At 36.4% G+C, this 24784-nt stretch overlaps 1 protein-coding gene across 2 annotated transcripts; it reads right to left on the bottom strand.

Moving 5' to 3' along the window:
- Window positions 1-24784, bottom strand: NAP1L4 (nucleosome assembly protein 1-like 4). 2 transcript variants are annotated; one of them, XM_009696404.1, is made up of 15 exons: window positions 24771-24784; window positions 23435-23496; window positions 21791-21890; window positions 20738-20879; window positions 20548-20634; window positions 18852-18977; window positions 18027-18098; window positions 14480-14619; window positions 12403-12548; window positions 10787-10809; window positions 9981-10100; window positions 9660-9689; window positions 8245-8301; window positions 7027-7064; window positions 1-1279 (listed from the first exon to the last, which is right to left on the bottom strand). In XM_009696404.1, exons 1-14 carry the CDS (start codon window positions 24782-24784, stop codon window positions 7059-7061), a joined length of 1125 nt encoding a protein of 374 aa, XP_009694706.1. In that variant the 3' UTR covers window positions 1-1279; window positions 7027-7058. The 2 variants fall into 2 exon arrangements, with proteins under 2 accessions (XP_009694706.1, XP_009694705.1); XM_009696403.1 differs by lacking the exon at window positions 7027-7064.

The raw sequence follows: 24784 nt of genomic DNA, 5'->3' as shown, positions 1-24784 counted from the left end.
TCATGTTTCACAACTTTAATAGAATATTCTATCTATTCTGTACAAATTGAAAACACTGTATTAAGTTACAAATGTGTAAGGTAAGGCTGGAGCACTCTACATGCCTGGTCACAGTGTTGATACAGCTGCTATTCAACTGCTGCCAGAAGTTGGCAATGGATGCTGAAACTAGAAACGTGTACCTGGAGTGCCACACAACAACAAAAGGTCGTTTTGAAGACTTCAAAGCTTTAAATAAAACAAATTGTGGAATGGAATAATTTCAGTGTTGCAAGTAAGACACCAAAACTTCAGATTTATTGTACTGAATTTTGATAGATTTATGTGTTCATAGTGAAAGGTCCTTCCATGCTGGACACTAAGCAATAAGACTACTGGAAATTTTCTGGTTCTTTGGCTGCAACCCACTTCCACGAACAGCAACAGTTTGGCCTTTGCATTTTGATCTTCATCCAGAAGAGTTGTCATTTTGATGCAAGTTCATTTCTTCTGTCTAGACTACTACATTGAGACCAATTCAAATTATTTGTTTTACAAGTACCCATATTGTATGCAAAAGAGGAAGAAGATTTTCAAGTATATTAAAAACTATTAAAAAGCACTAATTCTGTCAAAGTACTTACAAACATGAATAAATAAATAGTAAGATGAACAACTAAGTCTCAAATATGACACCCCCTTCAATGAAGTAAAATTACTTCAATTGGTTTTACTGAGATAATAAATATGACATTTAAAGCTGCTCAAGCACTAGTTCAATCTGTAGGTTGCAAGAAACATTAAAAAAGGGGAGAGGGAACTAGCAAAAAAGTCATATTGCTCTATCTGTTTCAGCTACCATACATGTAATCCATTTACTTTAGCTTCTCAGCACATTGCTATTCCACAATTTCCAATGTTTAACAAGAAAATGGATAATCCTCACTTGGTAGTCTGGACTATTCCCCTATGCATAGGGCAAAAGGCTCTAAAGGCCTGCTGACATACTTAGCTACAGTGTACCAACGGCTGTAGAGTGTGCTTTATTTAAACCTCATATTTCCCAAATGCATTGAAGTTGCCACTGTACATGTTAAGCAATAAAGAAAAGTTAGTGAAAATCATGCATTTTAAAACAAATTAATTTTAAGCATTGTTAATAAGATTGTGCTGCAGCGATGGAATATCCTGAACTGCAGGCCAGGTATCCAAATATTTGTTACAAGTTGTTCAAATATCACTTCCAAGTGGTATTTCCTTATTACTGTTGTTTGCATTCAGCAGGTTGGCTGGAATCTTTCTGTATAAAAGGAAAAACAAAAAAAACCCAACAGTTAAAAATAAAAATGGCATACAAGAAAATATTTCAACAAATACAAGAAACTGACTATGCAGTTTTGAATTAGCTAGAGATATCACTAGCATGTACAAAAAAGCTACATATAAAGTCAAGCTAGATCACAAAGGTCTTAACAGCAGTCATCATATTTATTGGGCTTCCCCCTGCCCCCAACTACTTGGTACCCCATAATATTTTTAATCTACATTTGCGTTCTTTACACTCCATCCAGTAGGCCAAGGATCAAACAAACAAGAAAGCAAACCACCCTCTACTCCCTGCAACCAGAGGCTTTCATTTGACTTTCAGTTCGTATTAAACAGTTTAACAACAAACTGCCACCTCCTCACTACCTCTGAGGAGGGAGGCAGGCAGGGAAGGCAGGCTACTTATTCTGCAGCACGCTTGCGTTTTTTCTTTAGAAGCCTTGTCCTTTCTGCTAAGGCGATAAAAATGTAATTAATGTGTTGATTTCTTCTAGGTTCTGTATCACCAGCAGGTAACTATTCAACAGTTTAACACTGAGTAAGAAGTCCACATGTTAATCTGAATATGTAAAAGTAGAAACACCTTCATCAGGCAGTAAACCAACTTCCCCTTTGGCAAAAGGAAGTGTATTTGGGAAGGAGAACAAGTACTCAAACAGCTAAGAGCTCCAGGTTTTACACTGCACTTCTCACTTTTTTGTCGTAAACCAGGATTCTTAGAAAGCAGGATAATTTATTCAGTGTATTTCCTGTTTGCTTCTCTCTACTGTTCTTAATGTAGTTTATTATGAAGAAATAGCAGTCACAGAAATCTGCTGAATTCTAGTAAAAAATACAGGTATAAAACATGACACCTTGAATGTCACTGGCCGCAAAATAAAATGTATCTTAGTGACTACCCTAAAGAGCTTTATGTGTTGTAAAAGAAGTAAATATGCAAAAGTTCATTATGCATCAAGTCACCAAGAGCTAAGACAATTTAAGCATTTTGCCTGTAGTGAGGAAGAACAGGTGCAACTAAGATTCCTTATGATAAGTTTTGCTCTTGATAATCTGCACTAAACTCAGACTGTTTTTCTCTTCCTCACCTAAACGGCTTTAGGGTTATAGCGGTCACTACCACTCCTGCTGGAAGTCTGGATTAAAGCTAAATGCTGTCTCCTGTACGCAGACAGGCCAAAGACTTTTCAGACTTCTTCCTTGTGGTTTTCCTCCCCCAGCACATCTGGCTAACTTCAACTTTGTACTCTCTCATCTGCCTGGGGTTCCAAATAACACCGATGTGAATTCATTTTCACTGATCTGGGACTAAAGACAGCATGAATTCCGTCTTGAAAAGAGGGATATGTTTACACAGAACACAAAATTAGCATTCTGTCTCTCTAAAAAAAAGGAAAATCTGATTGCCATTGGTAATATGTTGCATGCTATTCCTTTTTATTTAGAAACAGGCAAAAAATGGCAACATTTTTATCAAAAAGCATTCCAAGAGTACCTGTTTTTCTTATAACTGCTTTGTATTTGAACATGGCCACAGAGTAGTACACAGCATCATTTCCCCTCCCTCATGAGTTCTGAATAAAAGCCACAATCAAGTAACAAACCTGTTATTTAGAAAGTACTTTAAAAAATCTTGCCATCTTCCTCCCTCCTTCCTATTCACTTGTTATATTTATGTCAGACACACTTAGGTTGACCACTGCAACCATCTGAGCTGAATTTTAATGATAATCAAAACCCTTGTTATATTTTCTAATAAACTTCATTATCTTTTCTTTATACTTGTCTTAGTTTCTGTAAACATTTAAATCATATTATTGCATATAAATCTTTATCCTGTAAAAACTGAGTCAGAGAGATGACAAAGTTCCTTCTTAAGGACATTCAGCGCTGATTACTGCTCTCAGAGAAAAAAATCCTGCAGTTTAAGGGGTTCTCGGATATGAGTCAGTTGTTGGAGAATTTTGAGAGAAACGCTGCTATTTATGTTATTTTTAGCTTACAGTTGAGGGCATATCTATCTTGATCATATATATAAAAAGTTTAAGCAAGCCATAAGTAACAAGGCAGTATCTCAGATCCAGATTCCAACATAATCAATTTTCTTCCACCATTTCAACAGCACAGCACTGCTCTTACAGAGCAAGCCAGCACGTAAGCTCCACATCGCCTCCAGCTATCCCTCAGCCTCATATAAAGCATCTCAGTGTCTAACCCCGAGATGACAACAGCACAGATAGATGACTACAACTTTCTTCAAGTTACAGCTGCCCCATCAGGCACATGCATGTTGAAACTTATCTTTGGCCTCTAATGCCTCCTGTAAGCTCAAGGACCAGACTCCAAGCTGCGAGTGTGATGGAGGTACTACATCCATACTCCTTCAGGTAAGGCTATTAAGCTTGAGCCTGCTCTTCCCACAGTGCCCAGACTGTTGGCGACATTTGGTCAGCCAGCCACTACCAATCCATTTATTTGCCTTAGATAGACCCCACACTATTTATCTGCCCATTCTAGCAAGATTTCCATTCATGCTGTATTTCCCTAAATTAACTTTCCAAGATATCTTAGAAAGATTGTAAAGTGCATTGGCCAGGCAATAAAGACCAGAGAGACTTTAACTGGAAAAGTCAAAGAGGAATTGCATCTTTCTTTAAAATAAATTTAGCAGCAAACACATGTACTGAAGTTCACTACTAGTGCTACAGAGACAAAGAAGAATTCTTGTCGTAAACAGATTCTCCATAGTAGTCACAAGCAATGACTAAGTTCATATGAAAAGTGGTAGGATTTTTAAATTTTTGTATCTTTAAAGTATTTCATAATATTTACTTATTCTATGTAAGGAGTTTAAACTACTCTGGGCCTTTGATTTCAGTTTGAGATGCTGTTCCAATGGAGATATAGAAGCTAAATAAGTGGGACTCCTGCCTATTTTCTCTCTTTTGCTAACAAGCATCAATATAAAGCTTTTTTGCCACTGCCTCTTATTTATTGCATCACTTGCTCAGTATCTCAGTATTAAAAAAAACCCAACAAACCAAAACTCTTGCCACAATGAACATTTTTCTTCTTGCATTTGATTACCCAGGAGAACAACACAAGAAACTTCAGCTAACTAGCTTACGTACAGACCACTTGCTCAGACATCAGCAATTACATCACCTAAACTGCATCAGCTGCTCCTGGACATAGAAGACACATCAAATTTAAAGAGGGAATTTCACCTAAAATTTGCAGGATCATTGTGCTGAAATGGAGAAGAAAAGCAGGTCTGAAGTAATATTGCTTTCATGGCTTTCATACACACAGGTCACTGCGTCTACCCTGCCAATTAATCTGGTGTCCAGAGGATGGGGGCATAAGCCCAAAGTATCCATGCCATTTATCTTCCCAATTCAATCCTTTCGAACAAGATCTTTTTCACATAAAGTTACTGCTGAAAGAGACCCTGAATTTCTATTAATCTTCAGTGTTTAAACAGATTAGGCTGGATAGATTCCTAGGTGCTTCAAAGAGCAACCGAGCCTTTACCTCCTCACTTTTACAGATCACTCTTTGGGAAGCTTCCCATCTGCTAAAGTAGCCATGCAGGCACAGGCAGCCCATCAAGATCCTATCTGACTTCCAAACAGACTTTGCTGCCAACAGTGGGATCAATGCAGGCAGTAGGCACTAAAGCTGATGTCTTTTCCAGCAGAGGAGGAAGAAAACCTTTCAATATTTCAAATGTTTTACCATGAAATAGTCCAGTTAGGGGTCCTAAAGCTAAAACTTATCTTTGTTCATTTTCTAATCTATGTTATTGAATAAGAAAAAGCAAGGATATCAAATAAATACACAGGAAGTAAACTCAGAGCTAACTGGAGTAAAGTAAGCAAGTGGTCTGAACTCCCTCCTCAACTGGACAGAACGCTTCAAAGGTTCTGAAAATGAATTCACTGCTAACAGGCCCTTCTGCCAGTGTTACTTAAAAAGACAGACTAAGCACCTTGAAGCACATGCAGTCTCTGCCCGCAGCAGCTTTTTAGTTCACAATTCAAAAGAGCATTCTCTTATTATCTTGCCAGCTACTTCTCAATTCAAGCATAGCATCAGTAACGTGAAATAAAGACAGCTAAAGGAACGGGGCATGCAGCACACAGAAGAATATACTAGACACAACAAGCTACATTATCTGTTTTTGTAGCATCTTCTGAAGCTACTTCCAATCATCTGACTGCTCAGTCTTCCAAAGCCACAACTTACATACAGCATAAGTGCTTTGCGTAAGAGATGATAATGATCTGGTTCTAACTGCACAACTCAAATGTACTTAAACTGACAGGAGTGAGAGAAAGGAAGGAAGAAAAGTTAACAAAGCAGAAAGTGTTGACATTTATGTAGCAAATGTAGTACAATGATAAAGGAGGAGGTAATACGCAAATGACTGAAGAGGAGAAACTGGATTTGAAAGGAAAACAGAACAAAGAACAATTATTTTTTATGTACGTGAAAAGGAAAACTATTCTAGATATAAGAAGGGGGGGGGGCGGAACTGAAAGGCAAAGATGGGCAGGGGACAGGGAGAAACAGGACCAGAAAACAGGATGAACAGAAGAAGGAATAGAAAACAGGATTATGGGTATGAGTCTTAAAAGAAAAAAAGAACCAAACAAATTCCAAGTTGACTTGAAAAACAGAAGCCAGTGGCTGCCAATTTTTAATGGAAGAAGGGAAGACATCTGTGTAACAGATTGCAGCAGGATGACACATAAGCTGTTGTGACAAATGAATGTTCTACCACTGCAAGTGAATAGAGACCAAGTATGTTGAGGCAAGGTGGCTGGCTTCTCAAAGCATATCAGATCAGAAATAAAAAAAAAGAAAACAACAAAACCAACACAGAGCTCAATCCTTCAGTTTAACAAAGCCAAAGGCGGCCATTATCTATGCAGAGAGGGAATGAGTTGGAAAGATTATAGCTTCTCCTAAGTAACCAAAGAAAAAAGATACAAGCCTAACATACAGGTGAAAAAACATATGGAGCCTGTTACAGGCATTGTTCCCTATGAGGCATGGGATGAAAAGTGAGAGACAACAGTATACCACAGAAGGAACTTTTTTTTTTTTTTTCCTTCTTTTAAATAGACAGATGAGCAGGAGAGCATTACCTGTTCAGAATCATGAGAGCTCAAGAAAAGGCCTCTAAGAGTGACTGACTGCCTTTGTCAGGCAGCATAAACAAGAATAATGTTGGAAAAGACACACTAAGTAAGCTGACGACTTACAAGAGTTCAAGAAGAGCAGAGGAGATATTTAAGAAATAATTTGCAAGTACACTAGAAACAGTAAAGAGACACAACACCAAATCAGAAACAGGGAAAAAAATAAAGTCTGACAAGTCTCAGTATCTTTCATCATGTGTATATACAATACAGTTTGACTGCTACAAAGACAAAGCAGAAGTTGTGCCAGGAAGGCAGAGAGGTCATTCTGACAAATCTAATTTAATTATATGATTTAAAGGCATTCATCTCTATACTAATTTCTTTCTATTTTTTACTAATAAAACCTAAACTTGGAAGTAACCATTCCCACATTTCTTTTCCCTATACAAGGAAAAAAAAAAAGACACCAACAAAACCACCAAACAAAACAGAAAACCCTAGAAAACAAACCACATTGCATGGCTACAAATGGGACTCTTGGAAGTTAGGTATGAATGGAATTCCACCTTACCTAGAAATGTATGAATGATAAACAGACTTAAATTACACCTAAATGGGAAAAAATTGAAAGGAACTGTCAGCATGAATGAAAAGTGAAATGTACAAAATAATACAGGAGGCAACAACCATAACCTTCCAAGATACCTTAAGCTTTTTTCCTACAGAATACCAAATCCTTTAAAAGGATATTTGATACTTAGCATAAATATACTCTGACTCAGAACTAACACTGTTTCTCAGCTGTCCAACTTTTCCCCATTACAGGTACACCACTGCATTTTGATCCTGCAGAGCAGAGCAAGAATACTCATTTCTGCCACTCTAATCCTGTTTGATCAATTTTTCCACAAGACAGACTTTCTTTAGTATACAGTATCTCTCATTAAAGAAAAACATGCTCAATTCTTAATAAGGGTGACAAAAAGCATTTACTAGTGATATGATGATGTATATAAAATTCTATGTCAGAAGAGTGACATGTTAAGCTGCTGTTAAGACTTTCATCCAAAGATCAAATGGTTTTGCACGCCCTTCACTTTTTTCATCTGTGCCTTTATAAAAAAATTAAAAGCTAATGTTTTAAGAATCAAATGAATGCAAGTCTGTCATCACTGTTCCAGCTTCACTAAATGTAAGCATCAACTTTTCCATGACTGAAGGACTGAAAGATACCTATCAGAAAGAGCACTAACCCTTAAGGCTGAATTTTAAACCATGTCTCGTAAAGTTTAAAATTCAAAGTTGCGGACTACCTTTTTTTATTTCTAGCTGAGTATAGACATGCGGGAGTCTAACCTGCAGCCATCAGAACAACCAAAAAGAATAATTCCAAGAAAAAGAAAATAAATGAGCTAGTTGAGATTTGTCACACTAATTCTAAGTTGAAGTCTAGTCACAGAACATTTGAATATGACATTTCTAAAGGAAAAATATGTATCATTATTATACAGAGATACCATTAAGAAGTAAAGGCACACAGTTCAGAAATTATCTTTTTCTTGGTGCAGGTTGGAAGACAAAACCTACATTTTCTCAACTTATGGAAACATTAACTTTTCTTCAAAGAGCAATTTGAGTGCTGAAGATGATGAAAACATTGCAGTCAGAAGCTAGGATGGTTTTTTGTTTTTTTAATAATTTATTAATCTTTTCCAGAAACTATTACAACCTTAGTTACATTGCTCATTATTATAGTCTGCGTTATGACTAAGCACACAAAACCACTCACCTTAGGATCACTCTCTGCATCTTCCTCTTCTTCTCCCTCCTCTTCCCCCTCCAACTCCTATGACAAAATAGAGATAAACTAACAGAAATTAAAACAGGTTAAAAGTGCAACTACTTGTAATGGAGAAAAAACAAAATAGCAAATTATATTACCAGTGTAATTCCAGAGCATTTCAGATGTCAACATTAAAACTACTTGGGCTGACTTAAAAGAATTCAGCATCTTCAAAATCTTAAAGCAAAATCTTTAAAAGATTATTTAAAAACATAGATTTAAAAGATTCAGCATGGCTTAAGGCAATCTTCCTTCAAAAGCTGCTGCTGCACTCTCCCAGCAATTTTTTAACTTCTTCCTTACATATTATTTGGAATTTTACAGTTCGGGTAATAAGTATGTATGTCTAATTTTGTTCTTTGTTTTGACCTCCTTCCAAAGAATCTCCGCTTATTTGGATTACTATGGACAGACTACATATTCCTGCAGAGGATTTTGCAGTATTTTTGCACTCTGTTGTACACGTGACTACAGCCAGGTAGTACCATCTGGCAATGAAGACAGATTAAAAATACATGTACGCTTCTACCAAGACCCAGCTTAAAAAATAAAATTAAGAAAATGTTTAGTCACTCAACAGCCTAAGCCCAGAAGTCTGTATGGCAACCTGCAAAGGGAAAAAAAGGGACTGCATGCTGAAGGCTGCCAGCTCACATCAGACCACCAGCTCAGTAACTTCTGATGTACTCTACTATGGTGAACTTGATGACAGTCAGGTAGGTACCTTTAACCAATTAGCAAGAACACCACAGTAAAAGCAGTAAAATAAAAATATAATTATCTGTAGAGAATATTAGTTCATTTAAGCATGGTATCATTTAGTGGTTTTGTGCAAAGCCTCTACAGTATGTTTGTATTCATACAACACTACTGTCAATGGACCAGAGCTCTTGGTATACTAGAAATTCCAGCCTAAATTAAGCCTTTATCCCAAGCAGTTGAACACTCTTCCTTTTTTACTTTACATTTAGCAAGGCGCAGTCTTCAAGCTTATGACAACTAAAAGCTGACAGCTGAATTCAACTACTTCTTAAGTAACAGGTATTTAAAAATAAGACTGAAGGTTTTTATCATGCAGTACACTCAAGGAAAAAGCTCGTCTTTAATTTTTGACTCATGTCAGAAAGTAGCTTTCAAAATACTAGAAAAAAAATGGATAAATGTTCTTGCAGAGAGTACTTTTGTGAAGAGGAAAAACACCCATAGATTTTGTAAGTCAGGAATGCTGAACTCTTTTGGAAAGAGGTATCATACACAGCAGCATTTACGAACAACTATTTTCTGCTCCATATAGGACTATTTCTACAACTGGAATGCAGTAGGTAACTAGTTATCTATAAAAGACACAGTATGCATCTCACCTCCTCTTCACCTTCTTCACCTTCTTCAAACTGAAAAACAAAGCCAAAGTTTTATTAGCTCTGCTATATTTGCATAAAATCTTCTGCAGTAATAGCTCTAGCATACTCAAACACAGTAACCAAAACTAAGCCCCTTCCAGAAGCAAAAATTTAACAACCCATAGCAAACTGAATGATTCTTTCCTATTCCTAAGTAACAGGAACCTCTTCAGGTTTTTTGTTATTCTCACGTAATTAATACTACATACTTGTCTAATCAGAAAAGGAGAATGTTTCTATCTACATGGTGACTAATAAACAAAATGCTGATAGCATACATACATTATCATCATCCTCTATAGCTTCTCCAGTGAAATACAGCACAGCACGAGGGACTATTCTTTCACGGAAGAAGTGCCCGATTTCAAAATCTGCTGCTAAAGTAAACTCTGAATCTTCATCCTGTAAAGCAATTCAGTTTGATTTTTCTACTAAAAATGTCATGAGCTACAGAGGTATACAGAGGTATACAAAAGTATTTAAAAAGTATTTAAAAGTTAAGTTTGAAAAACGTCAAGACTGTCATTAACATCAACTTTCAGGTCACACGTACTTTTGGTGTACTTAACTTTGTAACAATAAATGAAATATCACAAGTCTAAATCCAGATTTGCAGAATTGAGATTTATTTTAAAAGTTTCCTACTTTCTACACACAGGCTACTGGCCTGCTGAAACTCCTTGTACCAAAAAGGCTCATACAGACTTCGGTGGTTCTGACACCTGATGTTACAGAATTGTTCAGAATGCTTCAGACTGATTAGAAAAAAAAAAAGAAAAAGAAAAAAATCAGATACCAGCCACACAACAGTGCTGAATGGCTAGAGAAAATAATGACCTCTTCCCAACCACGATCATTTTAGATGTATTGGATCAGTAAGATGTGTAAGAGCAAAATGTCAACAGATTACTTGGACAAGACAACAGTATCTTTCATTTTATCAAGATGAAGCTCAGCTTTGGCAAAAGCAAAAATAATGATAAAAATACACTGTACTTAATAAAAGAACCCAAACAGTCACTATAGAGATGTTTAGCAAAAAAGACACGGCAATGAACAATTGTGTTGTTTCAGAAATGTAAACTTACCAACGACTCTCCATCACCAGACACTGCAAAAAGACAAGACAGTAAATTTAAGAAAAGTTTGTATAGTCCAGCCCACCTCAACATTCAAGGTGACAAAACACAGTATTAAAGACCTTCTCACACCAGAGAAGGCTGAGGTTAAAGTCTACAGAAGCTAACTACCAAACCTTTAAAGATGATTCAGATTCATCCTAAATTAAACCCACAGAAATTGCACTTGCAAGAATTTCATGTGCTGTAATGAGAGCATCAAAGCTGCCATTTTGGTGTCAAATATTTTTGCACAGGAAATACTCTTTCTACCAAGATGGGTTCAGAAGGCATGCAGATCACATTTCTCCCCTCAAAGAGCAACACATTTTGTTTCTATATTAATGCTGTAATTACAGTAACTTTATTTTGCTAGAGCACTACCAACCCCCTCCTCCCAAACACAGATGCTACCAAGTAGATTAACATTTTGTCAATTTGCAAAGCATAGTTGAGAAGAGGCTTGGTACTGTAACCAGTAAGGAACAGCGTGGGTTTTTTGGTTTGTGTTTTTGTTGTTGTTTTGTTTAAAAACAACAACAAAACCCAAAACCAGATTTCACTCCTCTACTTAGATTCCATGGTACTGTGATCCTACTGCGAAAGTGACAATTTGGCTTAGTCTGTTCTCAAGTTGAAAATGCAAGTATCAACTGCCAGATGTCATAGTCTTATCTTTCTTATACAGCTACCTCCTGAGCATGTCCTTTAAATATTTAAAAAAAAAAAAAACAAACACCACCATGAGGCAAAGGCAAACAAATCTCTATCTCTATCCCTTTCTGAAAGCACCAACTACTTGTAACAAAAGAAAAAAAAAAAAAAAAAAAAAGAGAAGTCAAAGGACATTTCTGTACCAAACAAACTCCAACTTCGGAAATACTTATCACTTGTTTCTTATCCCCATGTACATGGAGATTTGCAGTGGTATTTAGAAGGGACAGGTAGTTCATAATAGCCTATGACTGAATCGAGAATCAATGTCCATTTTGTTCAGTACATCTCTGAACTCCACAAAGTAAACCGCTTCTTCCATCCATGTTTGGAAAACTAGTACGATGGGAGATGTATCAAGAATAAATAATGGTTTTGGAATCCATCTAATTTGTTTGAAATACGTGAGTACACATCTAACATCAACTAGGAAGATTAGGAACGTATGTATGCTCACAGAAGAAACCACAGGAAGCTTCTGTCACTTAACACAAAGGTTTAAATGAAACACATAGACTATAACTTGACCAACACTGGAAGATATTTCTTTTGTATGTTAAAAACCTCAAACTGATGCATGGAGCCATCCTGTGGTAAAACAAGTCAACTTCTTTAGATGATTCTACATGAGACTCTTTCCACACTATGAATCCTGTTTACACAGCACACTTAATGGTCAAATTCTACAGAATAATGTCAGAACAAAGTGATCTGTTTGGATGGGCTGCAGTTTGCTATCTTCCTGTAGTAAGAAGAAAGTATACAATGCAGCAGTTTGATTAGTTTGCAGGTTTAAGCTGTATAAATACAAATACATATAAATAAAACACAACATAATTTAACAATCCTAAATTCTCAGTTTCCAAGCTTACCCTTTATTGGGCTGAAGAAGTTAAAAAAAGAATCATTAGGTACTTGTTTAGTAATTGTCCGAACTGTGCCTCGACCCTTGTGTTTCTGTTTTTTCTTGATTGTTTTAACTGTAACATTTTTTCCTTTCTTCCAGTCAATAGTACACCTAGAGAAAACATGTAGGAAACAGCATTTTAACACAAGACATCAGTGAAAATAAGGAACTGAGCATTAGAGCAACAAACATCAAGGCAAAGATGGCTTATCATTCTCTAGATAAAGCTAGTTTGACACACACTGGCAACTGAATCTACTTGACAAGATGTCAAGTAGATGCATCGGAGTGCTAGAGACTATGTGTATGTTGGACATATCAACTATGAAAAAGCTAGATAGTTTGTCTTTGCAGTGTAATCACTGTCCCCACCCCATCCATCCGTTAATACCTCTTTGCCCCAACTACTGGAGGCAAGGATGTGATTAAGCTATTCCAGAAAAATCTCAACAGTTGAGAATTACTTTTCCAACAGTCAGACCAGTAGAAAACAATAAACGATGTCCTCTCACTACAGGGCAAGGCGGTGTCCAGTTACCCTAAAAATAAATGCACAAAGAGTGGCCAGGGAAAGGCACATTTCAGCTCTCCAAAGAGCAGTGCTCAGACCAACTTGGCAGTCAAGTACAGCAAGCTAGAAAGAGCTTTCAGTTCCTTTCTGCTACTGTGCAAACTGACACTTTTATCTCACTTAAAACTTGTCTCTCCATCCACCTATAGTTTTACCCAAAACCACACATGGCAAAGAATGAGTGGTAAACACAGGTAGTTCTCTTCTAATGGAAATAGTGGTGTCACAGTCACCCTTAAGTGCCTAAAAATATCTTGTTCTACAGATAGATGGTCAAAGTCAACAGTTTTCTAGTTAACCTACACAAAAAGCCACAGAAATGTTCTCCTGCTCTACTTATTCTAGTATCCATAACCTTTATCTGGAAACATGACCTGAAATCAAAGTTTTGACATACCAGCAATTTTAGAAAGGGATTCCTCTGTAAGACTTAAACAGAAAACATTTTGCTGTAATTAACTAAAGTTTTCGTCAAAATAGACTAGCCTTTTACTTAGACACAACTTTCACTAAACACGCAAGTAGATGTTGTGCCTCACTGCAGGTGTATACTCATTTCAAAAGCCAACATATAGCACTAAAAGCCAAAAGGTTTTGAGGTTGTCAGGGTGCATTCAAGAAAGCAAGTATTTGGCATTTCCTAAGTGTTAGTTTAAAAACAAACAAAAAAAACAAAACAAAAAACCCCACACCCTCTCCTACCAAAACCCAAACACACATCCTTGAAGGTGGGGAGGACAGGACAACAGAAAAAAACATTTTTCAGTTGTGTCAGCTCTGCTTTAGTGTGGCACTGAACATCAGTTACAGAGCAAAGATCACTGATAGGAAGAGAAAGGGTTAGATTACACAGAAAGATCTTTCACCCAAAGAAAAATTCTAACGTGCTATCCAACTCACTAGACTTCCAGAACAGAAATGAGAATTCACCATCCCACAGTTTCTGAATACACTTTGCCAAAAAAATTTGCTGCATTAGCCAGGACTGCCAGAACCAAACTGCGTGGTCAGTATGTTCCAGCCTCAACACAAGCTAAAAGAACAGATCATACATATAATCAACTCCTGCCAGATTCAAAACTACTGCTGGAATAAAAATTGCTGAAGAGATGCACAATAGTCCAGGAGAGTCTAAGGCTACTTATCAAACTGAGGATGGGGGTCTATGAAATGTACTGACTAAAATGAATTTACTGAGTTATCTGGAAATAAAGGCTTGTTACCTCATTAGGAATCTATTAAATTTGAAAGGTATAAGATTTAAAATGCACACTATGTTAAAATGTATCCGTATCTATGTATCTTCTGCATGCCGAGGCTAAGATCATCACCCCTACAAACATTCCCAGTTTTTAAGTCAGCAAAAGCTTTATTTTATCTTCGTTAATCATTACCATAGCAAGAGAAAACAGCATCTGGAAAATACAGACTATTACTTCAGAAGGTTTTTTGAATTTCCAGTTTTCCTTACCCCTCACAATCAACTATTTCAGGTCCTTCAAATGAAAAGGGATCTGTCTTGTCTGGCTCCGACTTCATCTTGTATGTTTTTGTCAGGACTGAATTAGAAAAGTAGTCATTGGGCCCAAAGTGGAACTCTAATGAGAAAGACTAAAAAAAAAAAGTTCCATTATAATTTTGTGTTACCACTAATTTTTATCTTTGAAATAGTGCATAAGCAGAATTACCAGTAATGAAACCGAATACAGGAAAAAGTAAGAATTCAATGGCAAACATATCTTTCAAACTACAGCAGAAGCAGGAAATGAAGAATGTCAACCAATCCTGAACATGCAGGAAGCTAGAACAACCTCGGCTAGTATTAACATTCAAGTTATAATCAGGTAATTACTGTGCTTCATTCACCTTTACATGTAAATCTGCTGTCTTGAAAACAACCTTAGAAATAAGTACTTTGAGAAAAGTCTTGGTTTCATTTTCTATGGAAGCCTAGTCATCACCTTTTGACTAGGGATGATGAAGTTGTTATTCTGAAGCCATTCTGACATCAGAACACCACCATCAGGTTCTGTTACTCCCCCGACTCTGATCATTCAATGTCATGATCTCAAGAGACTGAAACAGACTTTATTCCCGATTAAAAAAAAAATTTTAGATTGCAGGAGCCTGTATTTAAAAAGTGCGCTCCACCACAAACCAGAGGGTTTTTTTCCCCATTTGATAATAGAAAATCCTGCAAAAGAACACTGACTCCATAAACTGAAGCCTAAGATGATACATGTCTTAACAGGTTACAACCTGAAGCAGGTGTTTCTGCTTATGTTTGAGCCTCCTCTGGCACCTGAAAATTGTTTGCAGAAATTCAGGTTCTTACAAGGAGAACAAAAGGCTCCAGTTGTGGAAAATTGCAGTATACACAATGCATCAATTTTCAGGTCTGTAAAGCTTTCAAAACTGCTTACACAATGCTATATATGCCCACTTTGCACTCAGGATCAACTATGAACTATTTAAAAGTAAAACAAAACTCACTGCCTTGGAACAGGGGAAACAATAAAGGTTTTCAGCAGCATTGCTTCAGTTACTTGAAGGAGGAAAAAGTCTGCAGGTCAGTTCAACAACATAGAAAGGGTTGAAAGTCCAAACAGCAGCCTTCCCAACTCACAAGTTCACAGTTTATGGAAAGGAAGCCATTGGGAACCAGATGTGCACTGGAATATCTGTGTTGGCTTCACATATCCTACTTCAGCTTTACTTCCATTTTAAAGCAATTCAAGACAGCTAGTATGGTTTGGAAGGTGTCTTCAGCTAAGGCAAATCTCCCTCTGGCAAACACGCTCAGGGGAAGATTTACCAACTTAGCTTAGCCACTACCAGTGACTAGCACTTGTACACAATAATCCCACAAATCACCACTGGGGTTATAAATAGGTAACCAGTGCCACTACTTAGCATGCAGGATCCCAAGGACTAGCAAGACAAAAATATCTGCAGAGACTGCATTTCAGTATTTCATTCCATACCTGCTAATTAGGTAAGCTCAAAGTTTCACATAATTATGTGAAATGTTGTAACAACCTTTCCAGTAACCTTTATTTGGACATCTCTGCTTTTGATATTAGCTTATCTTTGCAGCCTGTATTTCTAGATTTTCCCTGTAGTATGAGATGCTCTCACAAAGTTCAAAAAAACAGAACTTCCTCATTTTAAGCCACTTAAGTTATACCCAGGTGCATCGTTCAGGTCTGAATATGCTAGCTAAGGATCCTGATGTCCAAATAGATATCTAGGCAGAAGTTATATTTGTACAGACACATGGAAGTTTATTTGCATGATTATAAATAAATAAAAGCAAATAGTAAGGAAATCGCTTATGCTTCATGCAGATAAAAGTTTATATGTACAGGCTATAGCAAACAGAACCATTGAAGCACCATTACTGCAGCCAGGTGAACCTACTTTCGGAGGACCATAACTACAGTTAATCACTTTGAGTCAATGGTAAATCAGAATATTCCTAACTATCAACCTATTTCTTTTAGTGGCAAAACCTAATCCCCAGCAGAATTAGTGTATTTATTACACACTGGTTATATGAACTTTTTACAGTACAAAGCTACCACTGCTGCACCCATTTCCAACAGCCAGAGAATTTCAGACAACAGTCACACACAACTGGGTAACAGGTTTCACTCAAGTAGTCAGGAATGCATCCTTTTGTCTCCAAGTAGAGAAGGGACATGGAATTAGTCAGCCTTCCATTACTGGATTTCATGTAGCACTGGAATGGAACCTATTCACAGGAATATGCTGTCAAGAGGTTACGAACAGTGCGAAACAAGATAAATTTGTTGATGTCTTAAGAGCAGTTCTCCAACTTAAGGTACTGTAAAACAAAGCTGAATGAGGACAAAAAATGGTGTAGCCAAAACCAACTATTCCCTAATCATTCAAATGCCACCAAATAGATATGCTTGAAGATAAAAACCACCAACTTCTTACAAGACTTTACTTTGTGCTTAAACAATTCATTTTCTTCATAAAACTCATATCCTCTCCTTCAGCCCTAGCAATATTTAGGAACTTAAGTCCCAATTTTCCTTTGTCTGTATTACTTCCCTTGCCTATTATCAGCTCAAGCATTTTGGTACTAATAGGAGAAAGACGAGGACTCAAAAACAAACAAACAAACACACACCAAAAACCCTCAACTTTGCTTTAGCTGTTATTAACTTTGAAAAGGTATTTTGAGAAAGTCCTTCCATCCTTACGTGAATCTTCAATGACTCTTTTCTTGCATTTATTTTAGACTTTGTCAGAAGACTATAATTCCGTAAGACAAAACAAAAAATACCAAATGTAAGGAAAAAGCCACAAGGATGAAGTTTAAGGAAAGGATGTGTCAGCTTAAATCCCATCCTTCTCCTTGCCTCCCCCTCAAAAGGGGTTCAAGGAATAAGTATAATCTGCATGACTTAAATAAGCAACAAAACAGCTTCTTTTCAACAAACATAGCATCTGTTTCTGTACACTGGACTTAAAGGCAGAGTTGTACTTTAAAAATTACTCAGTAGGTACACTTTCAAAAAACCTTCTGAGATATTTTACTGTCCTTTTCAATAGGCACAGTATCCATCATCATTGTTTTGGATTAATGCTACCAAGTCACATCTCTTCTTTAGATGAAATATTGAATATAGTAAGTAGCACCCAGAATATTTTCCACAATTCATTTTCAAACCAAATGCAGCCACTAACGTTATTAGTAAGAGTAGCTAATTTGAAATTTGAGAGAGAAAAATAAAGGGAGAACTAGATAGAATTGAGCCAGAATTTAATCTAGGAACTACAATGACGTCAGAGATGTCCAGGCTAAGGATGAAAGAGCAAAGCTCAGGAAAGCTGAAGATAAATCTTTAAAATACAAAGCATGAAGATATCAGCCCCAAAAGAACCCACACACACACATTCCAGCCGAAGAGAGTGGAATGAAAATTTTGAAACGCTATTCACTTCATGAAGACAATCTTAATGAGAAATAACCACAGAAAACTTACCATAGGCTGTCCGGGTTCAGAAAACTTAACTTTAATATCCTGCAGATGTTTCAAGATTGGTTCATCATATTCCTAAGAAGGAGAAAAAAAGAAAAAAAAAAAAAGAAATTCCTATTCAGCAGGCAATATTTAGAAGAAGAAAATGTCAACCTAGCTTGCTTGTTTAACCTGTTCGTAAGAAAGACCCAAACCTTGTAACTGTTCAACAATTTCAGTTAAAGTTCAGATTTGGATCCAAATTTCTTAATCATAGTTGCAAATACCAGGTGCCAAATCCTCAATATTTAGGCCTCATTTTGGGTAAATAAAGCTGCTACCATGCTAGGCTGCATGAACATTACTAAAACTAAAATAACTTCGCTCAGGGTATTTAGTGCTGGTGAGATTTACAGAAAGATATGCTTCAGAGAATTCCTCCTTAACAGCTTTAAAAGCAATTTATATAACTAAGGGAAAAACTACATAAGCTATTTAACATGAATTCAACAAATCCATGGGTATGCTTATAATATCCTTGCAAAAATAATCCCTTATGCACTAAATTAACAAAACTACAGGGGAACAGCTGTTGTGAGCTGCACAAACTTCCACTTTCTTATCTACAAATGTTACAAGATCATTTCTTAAACAATCCACATAGTGTTTAGCAGGTTGGGTCAGCTGTTGTGCCTGTCCATCCAAGCATCTTCAGAAATAATACTAGGGATTCTGAAGACTCAAAGATTTTGTCTCACACACATTCCACAAGCACTCACTAGTCATTGGAAAAAGTTGCAATTCATTTAACACACAACAGAAGTTATTCTTTTCAGAGGAGAAACTTACTTGTACTAATTCACTTAGCATATCTACATTCCTAAAGATAGTAAACCAGAAGTCTGGAATTCCTTTGACATTCGTCTCTTCTGCTTCTGCTTTTTCTTCTATTACCACTACATTTTTCAGGTCTCCCTGTGAAAAAAATACAGAAACATTTAAGAACTGAAATCACATCTTAATATATTTAATAAACAGAGGTACACGTACAAAACATTTGCCATCTCTGAAGATGTGTTTAAGGAACATTTAAAATTTATACTGGTTTTTCTCCCTAAATGAAGTTAAGGGACACAAGGTTTATTTACACAACTAAACATATGTACATTTAATTCCGATTTACTTTCAACTCATTTGGAATTCTTCTGCACAAAGACTAAATAAACTGAGTGACAATTTCACTGACTTGAAAAACAGAAATAATTAACACACATGTCTATCTTTCTACAAACAAGAAAAAAAAAAAATACATTTCTCTTTCTCTATTCAGCTCATTCCTGTAGCTTCATGTGCCATTCACAGTGTTTCACCCAAAAATTTAAAAATTCACTTTGCCCTGTGAAATACTGTTTCAGCTTCACAATTTGGCAGAATACTTGGTAAAGTTGGTTTTCGTGGCTATTTTTCATTATTACACTGTCCTCAATTATTACTCTTTTGTAATACAGGATACCCTACACATAACTGATGTCAAATGTTATAAAAAAGAAGAATGACTAAGTCACTACTCCATCCCCCCCAAAAACCCAGAAATTCGCAGTCTGTATTAGTTGTATTGCACCTTTCCTTTTACACCACTAGATAGCAGCAAATACATAAGATCGTCTGAACAGCAGCTACATGGGTTACAACTAGCCAAGAACATGAAGACATGAAGCAGCAGTTTACTTGCCATCCAGACAAGTTTCTGATCTTACAATTGCATGGAATATGGCTTGTCAATGATGCATTTACACAAAGCCTAACAAACCTTTTTTGCTTATGCACATGGAGTACTGTGTCATGCTAAATCTCATGAGATCAGTAAAACCAAAGAGAACAATTCGCTTTGTATACAGAACAGTGTCCAAAGGAAACTGGAGGAAAACAGGCCAAGGAAAAATGCAAAGAAAACCTGACAGAATGGCAAACACAGCACTGAGAAAAAGCAGCCAGCCATAATTATCTATCTCCAAAAGTGATGATAGGAGAGTAAAAGGCAGTCTACAGATTATATTATCCCTCCTAAATCTAGATAGTTCCTACTCAATAGACAACTAGGAGTCCACTAGCCAGCACGCATTGTATTAGACCAATTCCATTTTATGACTAAGTGACATGCGCCTAATATGTACTTATGGAAATGAAAGCTAATTATGTCCCCCAAAATAAAGGGGACAGGCAAACAAACAGCCAGCCTTCTATTATCTTGGGGTATCATGTAGCACCGGAATGGAACCCATTATCAGAAAAATACTGTTAACAGGTTACGGACAGTGCAAACAAAGGCAACTTTTCAATTAATTCACTCCAGTTACAAATGTGAAAAAAGTCTAAACTAAAAGTTTAAAAGCTTTCACTGGACATAACAGTGTATTCATCACAAGAGCACATTACCAATAAAACCTTTAGTTCCAAAAATACGAGTCTTTCACAGAAAACACTGTACAGGAATTCATCCTAACAATCCGATATATCTGTAGTTCATTATCCTGCTTGTACTCACAGCTAGTTTTTCTTCTTCCTCATTTTCACTGTGCCATTCTGACTCTGCGTCTGTGGGTTCAGCTTCTCCATTAATAAACTCTCTTCTCTGTGCCAGAAAAATCAAAAATGTAATTGAAGATGTAAAATTACATACATGCAAATAAAACTGACTCAGCTAGAAGGAGACAAAGATTATACAGTCTTCCCACCTTATCAAAAAGGGGCTGATAGAGGGCAGCATATTTTCGCTCTAAATCATGTACTTCTTCATAGAATTTAGCTTCTATATGGGCACATTTCACCTGGAGCTGTTTCAAGGCATCAATTCTTCTTTTCACTGCTTTTGGTAAACTAAAAGAAAACCAATTCTTTAGGGTTAAAAGTTAGTTGCCTCAGCATTGTTTAATATATCACTGTGAAATAGGCTGCTTATAACTAAGTGCAATTTTTAAATAAAAGGCTTATGTCAAATGTACGTATTTCTTCAAAACCTATTTCAAAAAGTTGAAAGAAACCTCTCCTACCCAAGTTCTTCTCAAAGGTGTTATCTTCTGTTCCATTCCCTGGGGACACCACCCTCCCCGTGTAGTTCAGAGATCTGAAATTAATACCTTTGTTTACACCTAAACTTTGAGACTAGAGTTGTGCTGATCCATCTATGAAAAATAAGAACTGTGCATTCTACAGGAGTAAGTTTTGATTCACGGGTCATACTCAGAAAAGTATTAACACTTAAGTCAGGTAAAAACAACTCTTTATAGCACTTTTTTTTTTAAAAAAAAAGTCTACCAGCTATTCCCAGTCAATAAATAAAAGCACAAATATCTACCAAAGGCAAAATTTTAAAGTTTAAGTCTACTCTACACTTAATACAAAACAAAGCTTCAAACTAGGCATTTACAGGTCCTGAACTTTCCACTACAACCTGGACGGCAATCTTACAGAAATCATCAATCAGTGCAACGCACAGCCTGACAGACTAAGGTCACAGAAAGAAACAAAGGAGGGGGGGAGCGGATTTCTAACCTGAATAATAATAACAGCCAAGGAAAATACTGACCTGGATAAAATTTTGGTTGCAAATTTGTGTAGATAAACTAAAATTTGACTTTTTGTTCCAGAAGTAGGCCACTATGAACCATAGTTTAAGTCAACCATTTTTTTAGGGAATCATTTGTCTTAATTTCCTACCTTAATTATACAGTAATAATGTTCTATTATGCTTTCAGTCTTTCAAGGATTTTATTATGCCCTGTACTTACGTTTCAATGTAACTTGAAGGAGTAAGTGCCGCGTTGTCAAGACGTTCCTGCAGAGCTGCCAGGACCTGCGGGTTTTGCATCACCTGGTCTGCTAGCTTTTCTATGAAGACAGAAAACCACTTTTAAAACAAATATGAATGTATTTATAGTGCTTTTGTCATACCGCATGTCTTAAGAGTAGTCACAGTAAAAATACTCAATATCTTCCAGATCTCAAATAGCACCACTATAGTTAACTAGTAACTCAAGCAAAATTACCTCAGGATCAGATTTCAGAAAGATAAAATCAGTTAATGATAGAAAAGGCACCTTTCTCTTTGCAAATATATCAAATCTTTGCTTTTAGAAGCAAGTAGTACATTGATGACACAAGCAAATTTCCTGTCTTCCCTTTTATGTAAGAAACTGCAAAGTAGGAGTTTCTCTATCCTCCCTCTACATTAACTGTAGCTTATAAGCCACATATAAATTTGCAAGAGAAGAACTATCGAATTATACTTTCAAGACATTTATAAAAGTGTTTTCCGGTTAGTCTGACTCCCGAAAAAATTGACGAAAACTTTGTGTACTGTACAGTTGTAAAAGTAGTACAGCACTACGATCATTTCCTTGACAACTACTAATTTTTTACATCAGGATACTTTTACAATCTCTAAGACTCCTCAAACACTCATCACAACAGTTCACAGAAGACATTTCTATGGGAGGTCAGATCTAAAATGCTTCTGGTTACAAGTTAAAAACCCTTACTAAGAACCACACAGGTCATCATCGTGGGAAGACATTTGCTTTTCGAATCTTTTCATTCTTTCTCACTGCTCTTCCCCAAAGACATTAAAAAACAATAAACTGCATAGCACATAGTAACTTGTTGAAACATTTATATAGGTGGGTTTGTGTGTTGTTTGTTTGGGGTTTTTGTTGTTGTTTTTTCTTAATCCAACTTGACTATAAGAATTATTCAATGGTATCTACCAGTTTATATGCAATTGCCAATTGCCAGTCACAAAAACTTTCTTTAAAAAAAGTAGTAAGCAAGACCTACAGAACATTCAGTGATCACATATGTGAAACACATTCCACTATAACTTACAAATTTGAGCATTCAGGTTAATAACAATGGAACAGTAGCTTTCCCGCACACAGAAGTATTAATTTGAAACGCGTTATTCAGCAGTTATCTGTAGACCTTCCAAATTAAGAATAACCACCTCAAGAGGACATATTATAAACATGCATTTTCCTACAAACAAGAGTAAAGAACTAGCATACATACAGGACTACCCATTTCAATAATTATGCTGATAAAGATTGCACGTTGCTAAAAGCTAGTCTACACAGGCCTTATTGCAAGTGTTTAGTGGGTTATTTCATGCAATAGCAAAGCATCCTAGTCACAACATATGCAAAAACACTTTCACCGTTACAAAAATATAGCCTTTATTTTGCTCTTGGCTGCAATAAACATGGAAAACATCAGAAAGTGAATAGTTAGCCTAGAAACAATTACTATGCTTTCAATAGCGAACACATCTGTAGTTTTGACTGTAAAGGTTTCGGAACTGCAGATAAAGAAGTATCAATACAAAAGGCAATAGGCTTATTCCACCTTTGTAATGTTACCTACCACTGTGTATTTCTTACCTTTTTTGTCACTTGCATTTTTAGCAGCCTCCACAGAATCCGAAGCAGTATCTTCTGTTTTACTAAAAGAATTAAAAATGTAACATATTAAAAAGGCATCACTTCATAAAAATGTTAACATTTAAGAACAAAAGTATTCTGAATTTTCAGTGTTTAGAATTTTCAGTATTTACTACAGAACAAGTTTTATAAACAAGTATGCCACTGAAAGACATGTATTTATGTGTTCAAGCTTCCCAAAACTTAAAAGTCTGGATACGAAACTAGTTCTCCTATGGTGAATAGGATGCAAAGGAAAGGTAAACCCCCACCCTTAAAAATCCAAAACCCAAACAAAACACAAAAATCCAAAATAAAAAACACTGACACACAAATTAATCTCATTAAGTGAATGGCTGGCCTTTCATCTGCACCGGGTCACTCTGGACAGGGAAATGTTATTACTCACAAGTGAAAATACAAGACAAGACACACTTTTAGTGTAAGTGATGAAGAAAAACATGAGAAAGGATACACATAAGAAAGGAAAATAAACAAGAGATCAAAGCTCTTTGTTTATTTTCTGTCTCAAATTTCTGTCTCAAGTTGTTTTGATTAATAGTAACATTCACTTCTACTCTAAAAAGAGATGTCCCTGTCTTCCCCATCTCCCTGCTGCAACGTCTTCCATCACACTTCCTGTGCTGGAGAAAGAAAGGGCCCAGAATGAGTTAACAGCCAGCAAGCATTCCTTGTGGTCCCTGACAGTTTATATGTCACAAAATACATATTGGGTATTGCCAAAATTAACCCTAACTCAGATACAAAAGGAGAAAAGATATCATATATGCAAATGGGGATTATTAGTTATCGGATAGACTAGCTTATCCAGCTTACCCTGGTGAACTGCAAGGCTCGAAAGATCAGCATCACATATGTATTTACACCAGTTTAACACCACTGTTATTTGTTCCCAAAATGCTATAAAAACTATGCCTTTTGCATGTTTAAATCATACAGATAAGAGAAACACTGAGTATCAGTGTTGTCTTCAAGTCTTTAGAGCATTCAAACATGAACACTGAAAACTGAATCAAGACAACACCAATTATGTTAATCCAAGAACAGAGTAATTCTGTATCAAATACCCTACAATCTCAGAATCTTCTGTACCAAATGAGCATTTTGTTCTAGCTCCCAGGAAACACAGTCTAGTTAGAGAAAACATTATCATTTTATTCTTATCCAAGTTTGGTAATCCTTTCTTCACAGGTAAAAAATATTCTCCCACAGAAGACCAGATATACAGTTAGCTCTAACTACCTTGATTTAACTTCAAGAAAACAGTCCAACATACCTGTTATCTGCCAT

The sequence above is a fragment of the Cariama cristata genome, unplaced genomic scaffold (genome assembly GCF_000690535.1).
Source record: "Cariama cristata isolate BGI_N322 unplaced genomic scaffold, ASM69053v1 scaffold7343, whole genome shotgun sequence".
In the NCBI taxonomy this organism is placed as follows: Eukaryota; Metazoa; Chordata; class Aves; order Cariamiformes; family Cariamidae; genus Cariama; species Cariama cristata.
This window is presented reverse-complemented; position numbering and strand designations above follow the sequence as displayed.

What these genes read in the sequence shown, in the direction of transcription:
- NAP1L4 (XM_009696403.1), bottom strand. An exon ending in GAAATAGTTGATTGTGAGGG is followed by an intron (nt 12,549 to 14,479) that starts GTAAGGAAAACT and finishes TGTTTTCTCTAG; the next exon opens with GTGTACTATTGACTGGAAGA. An exon ending in CTTCTTCAGCCCAATAAAGG is followed by an intron (nt 10,810 to 12,402) that starts GTAAGCTTGGAA and finishes GTCTTTTTGCAG; the next exon opens with TGTCTGGTGATGGAGAGTCG.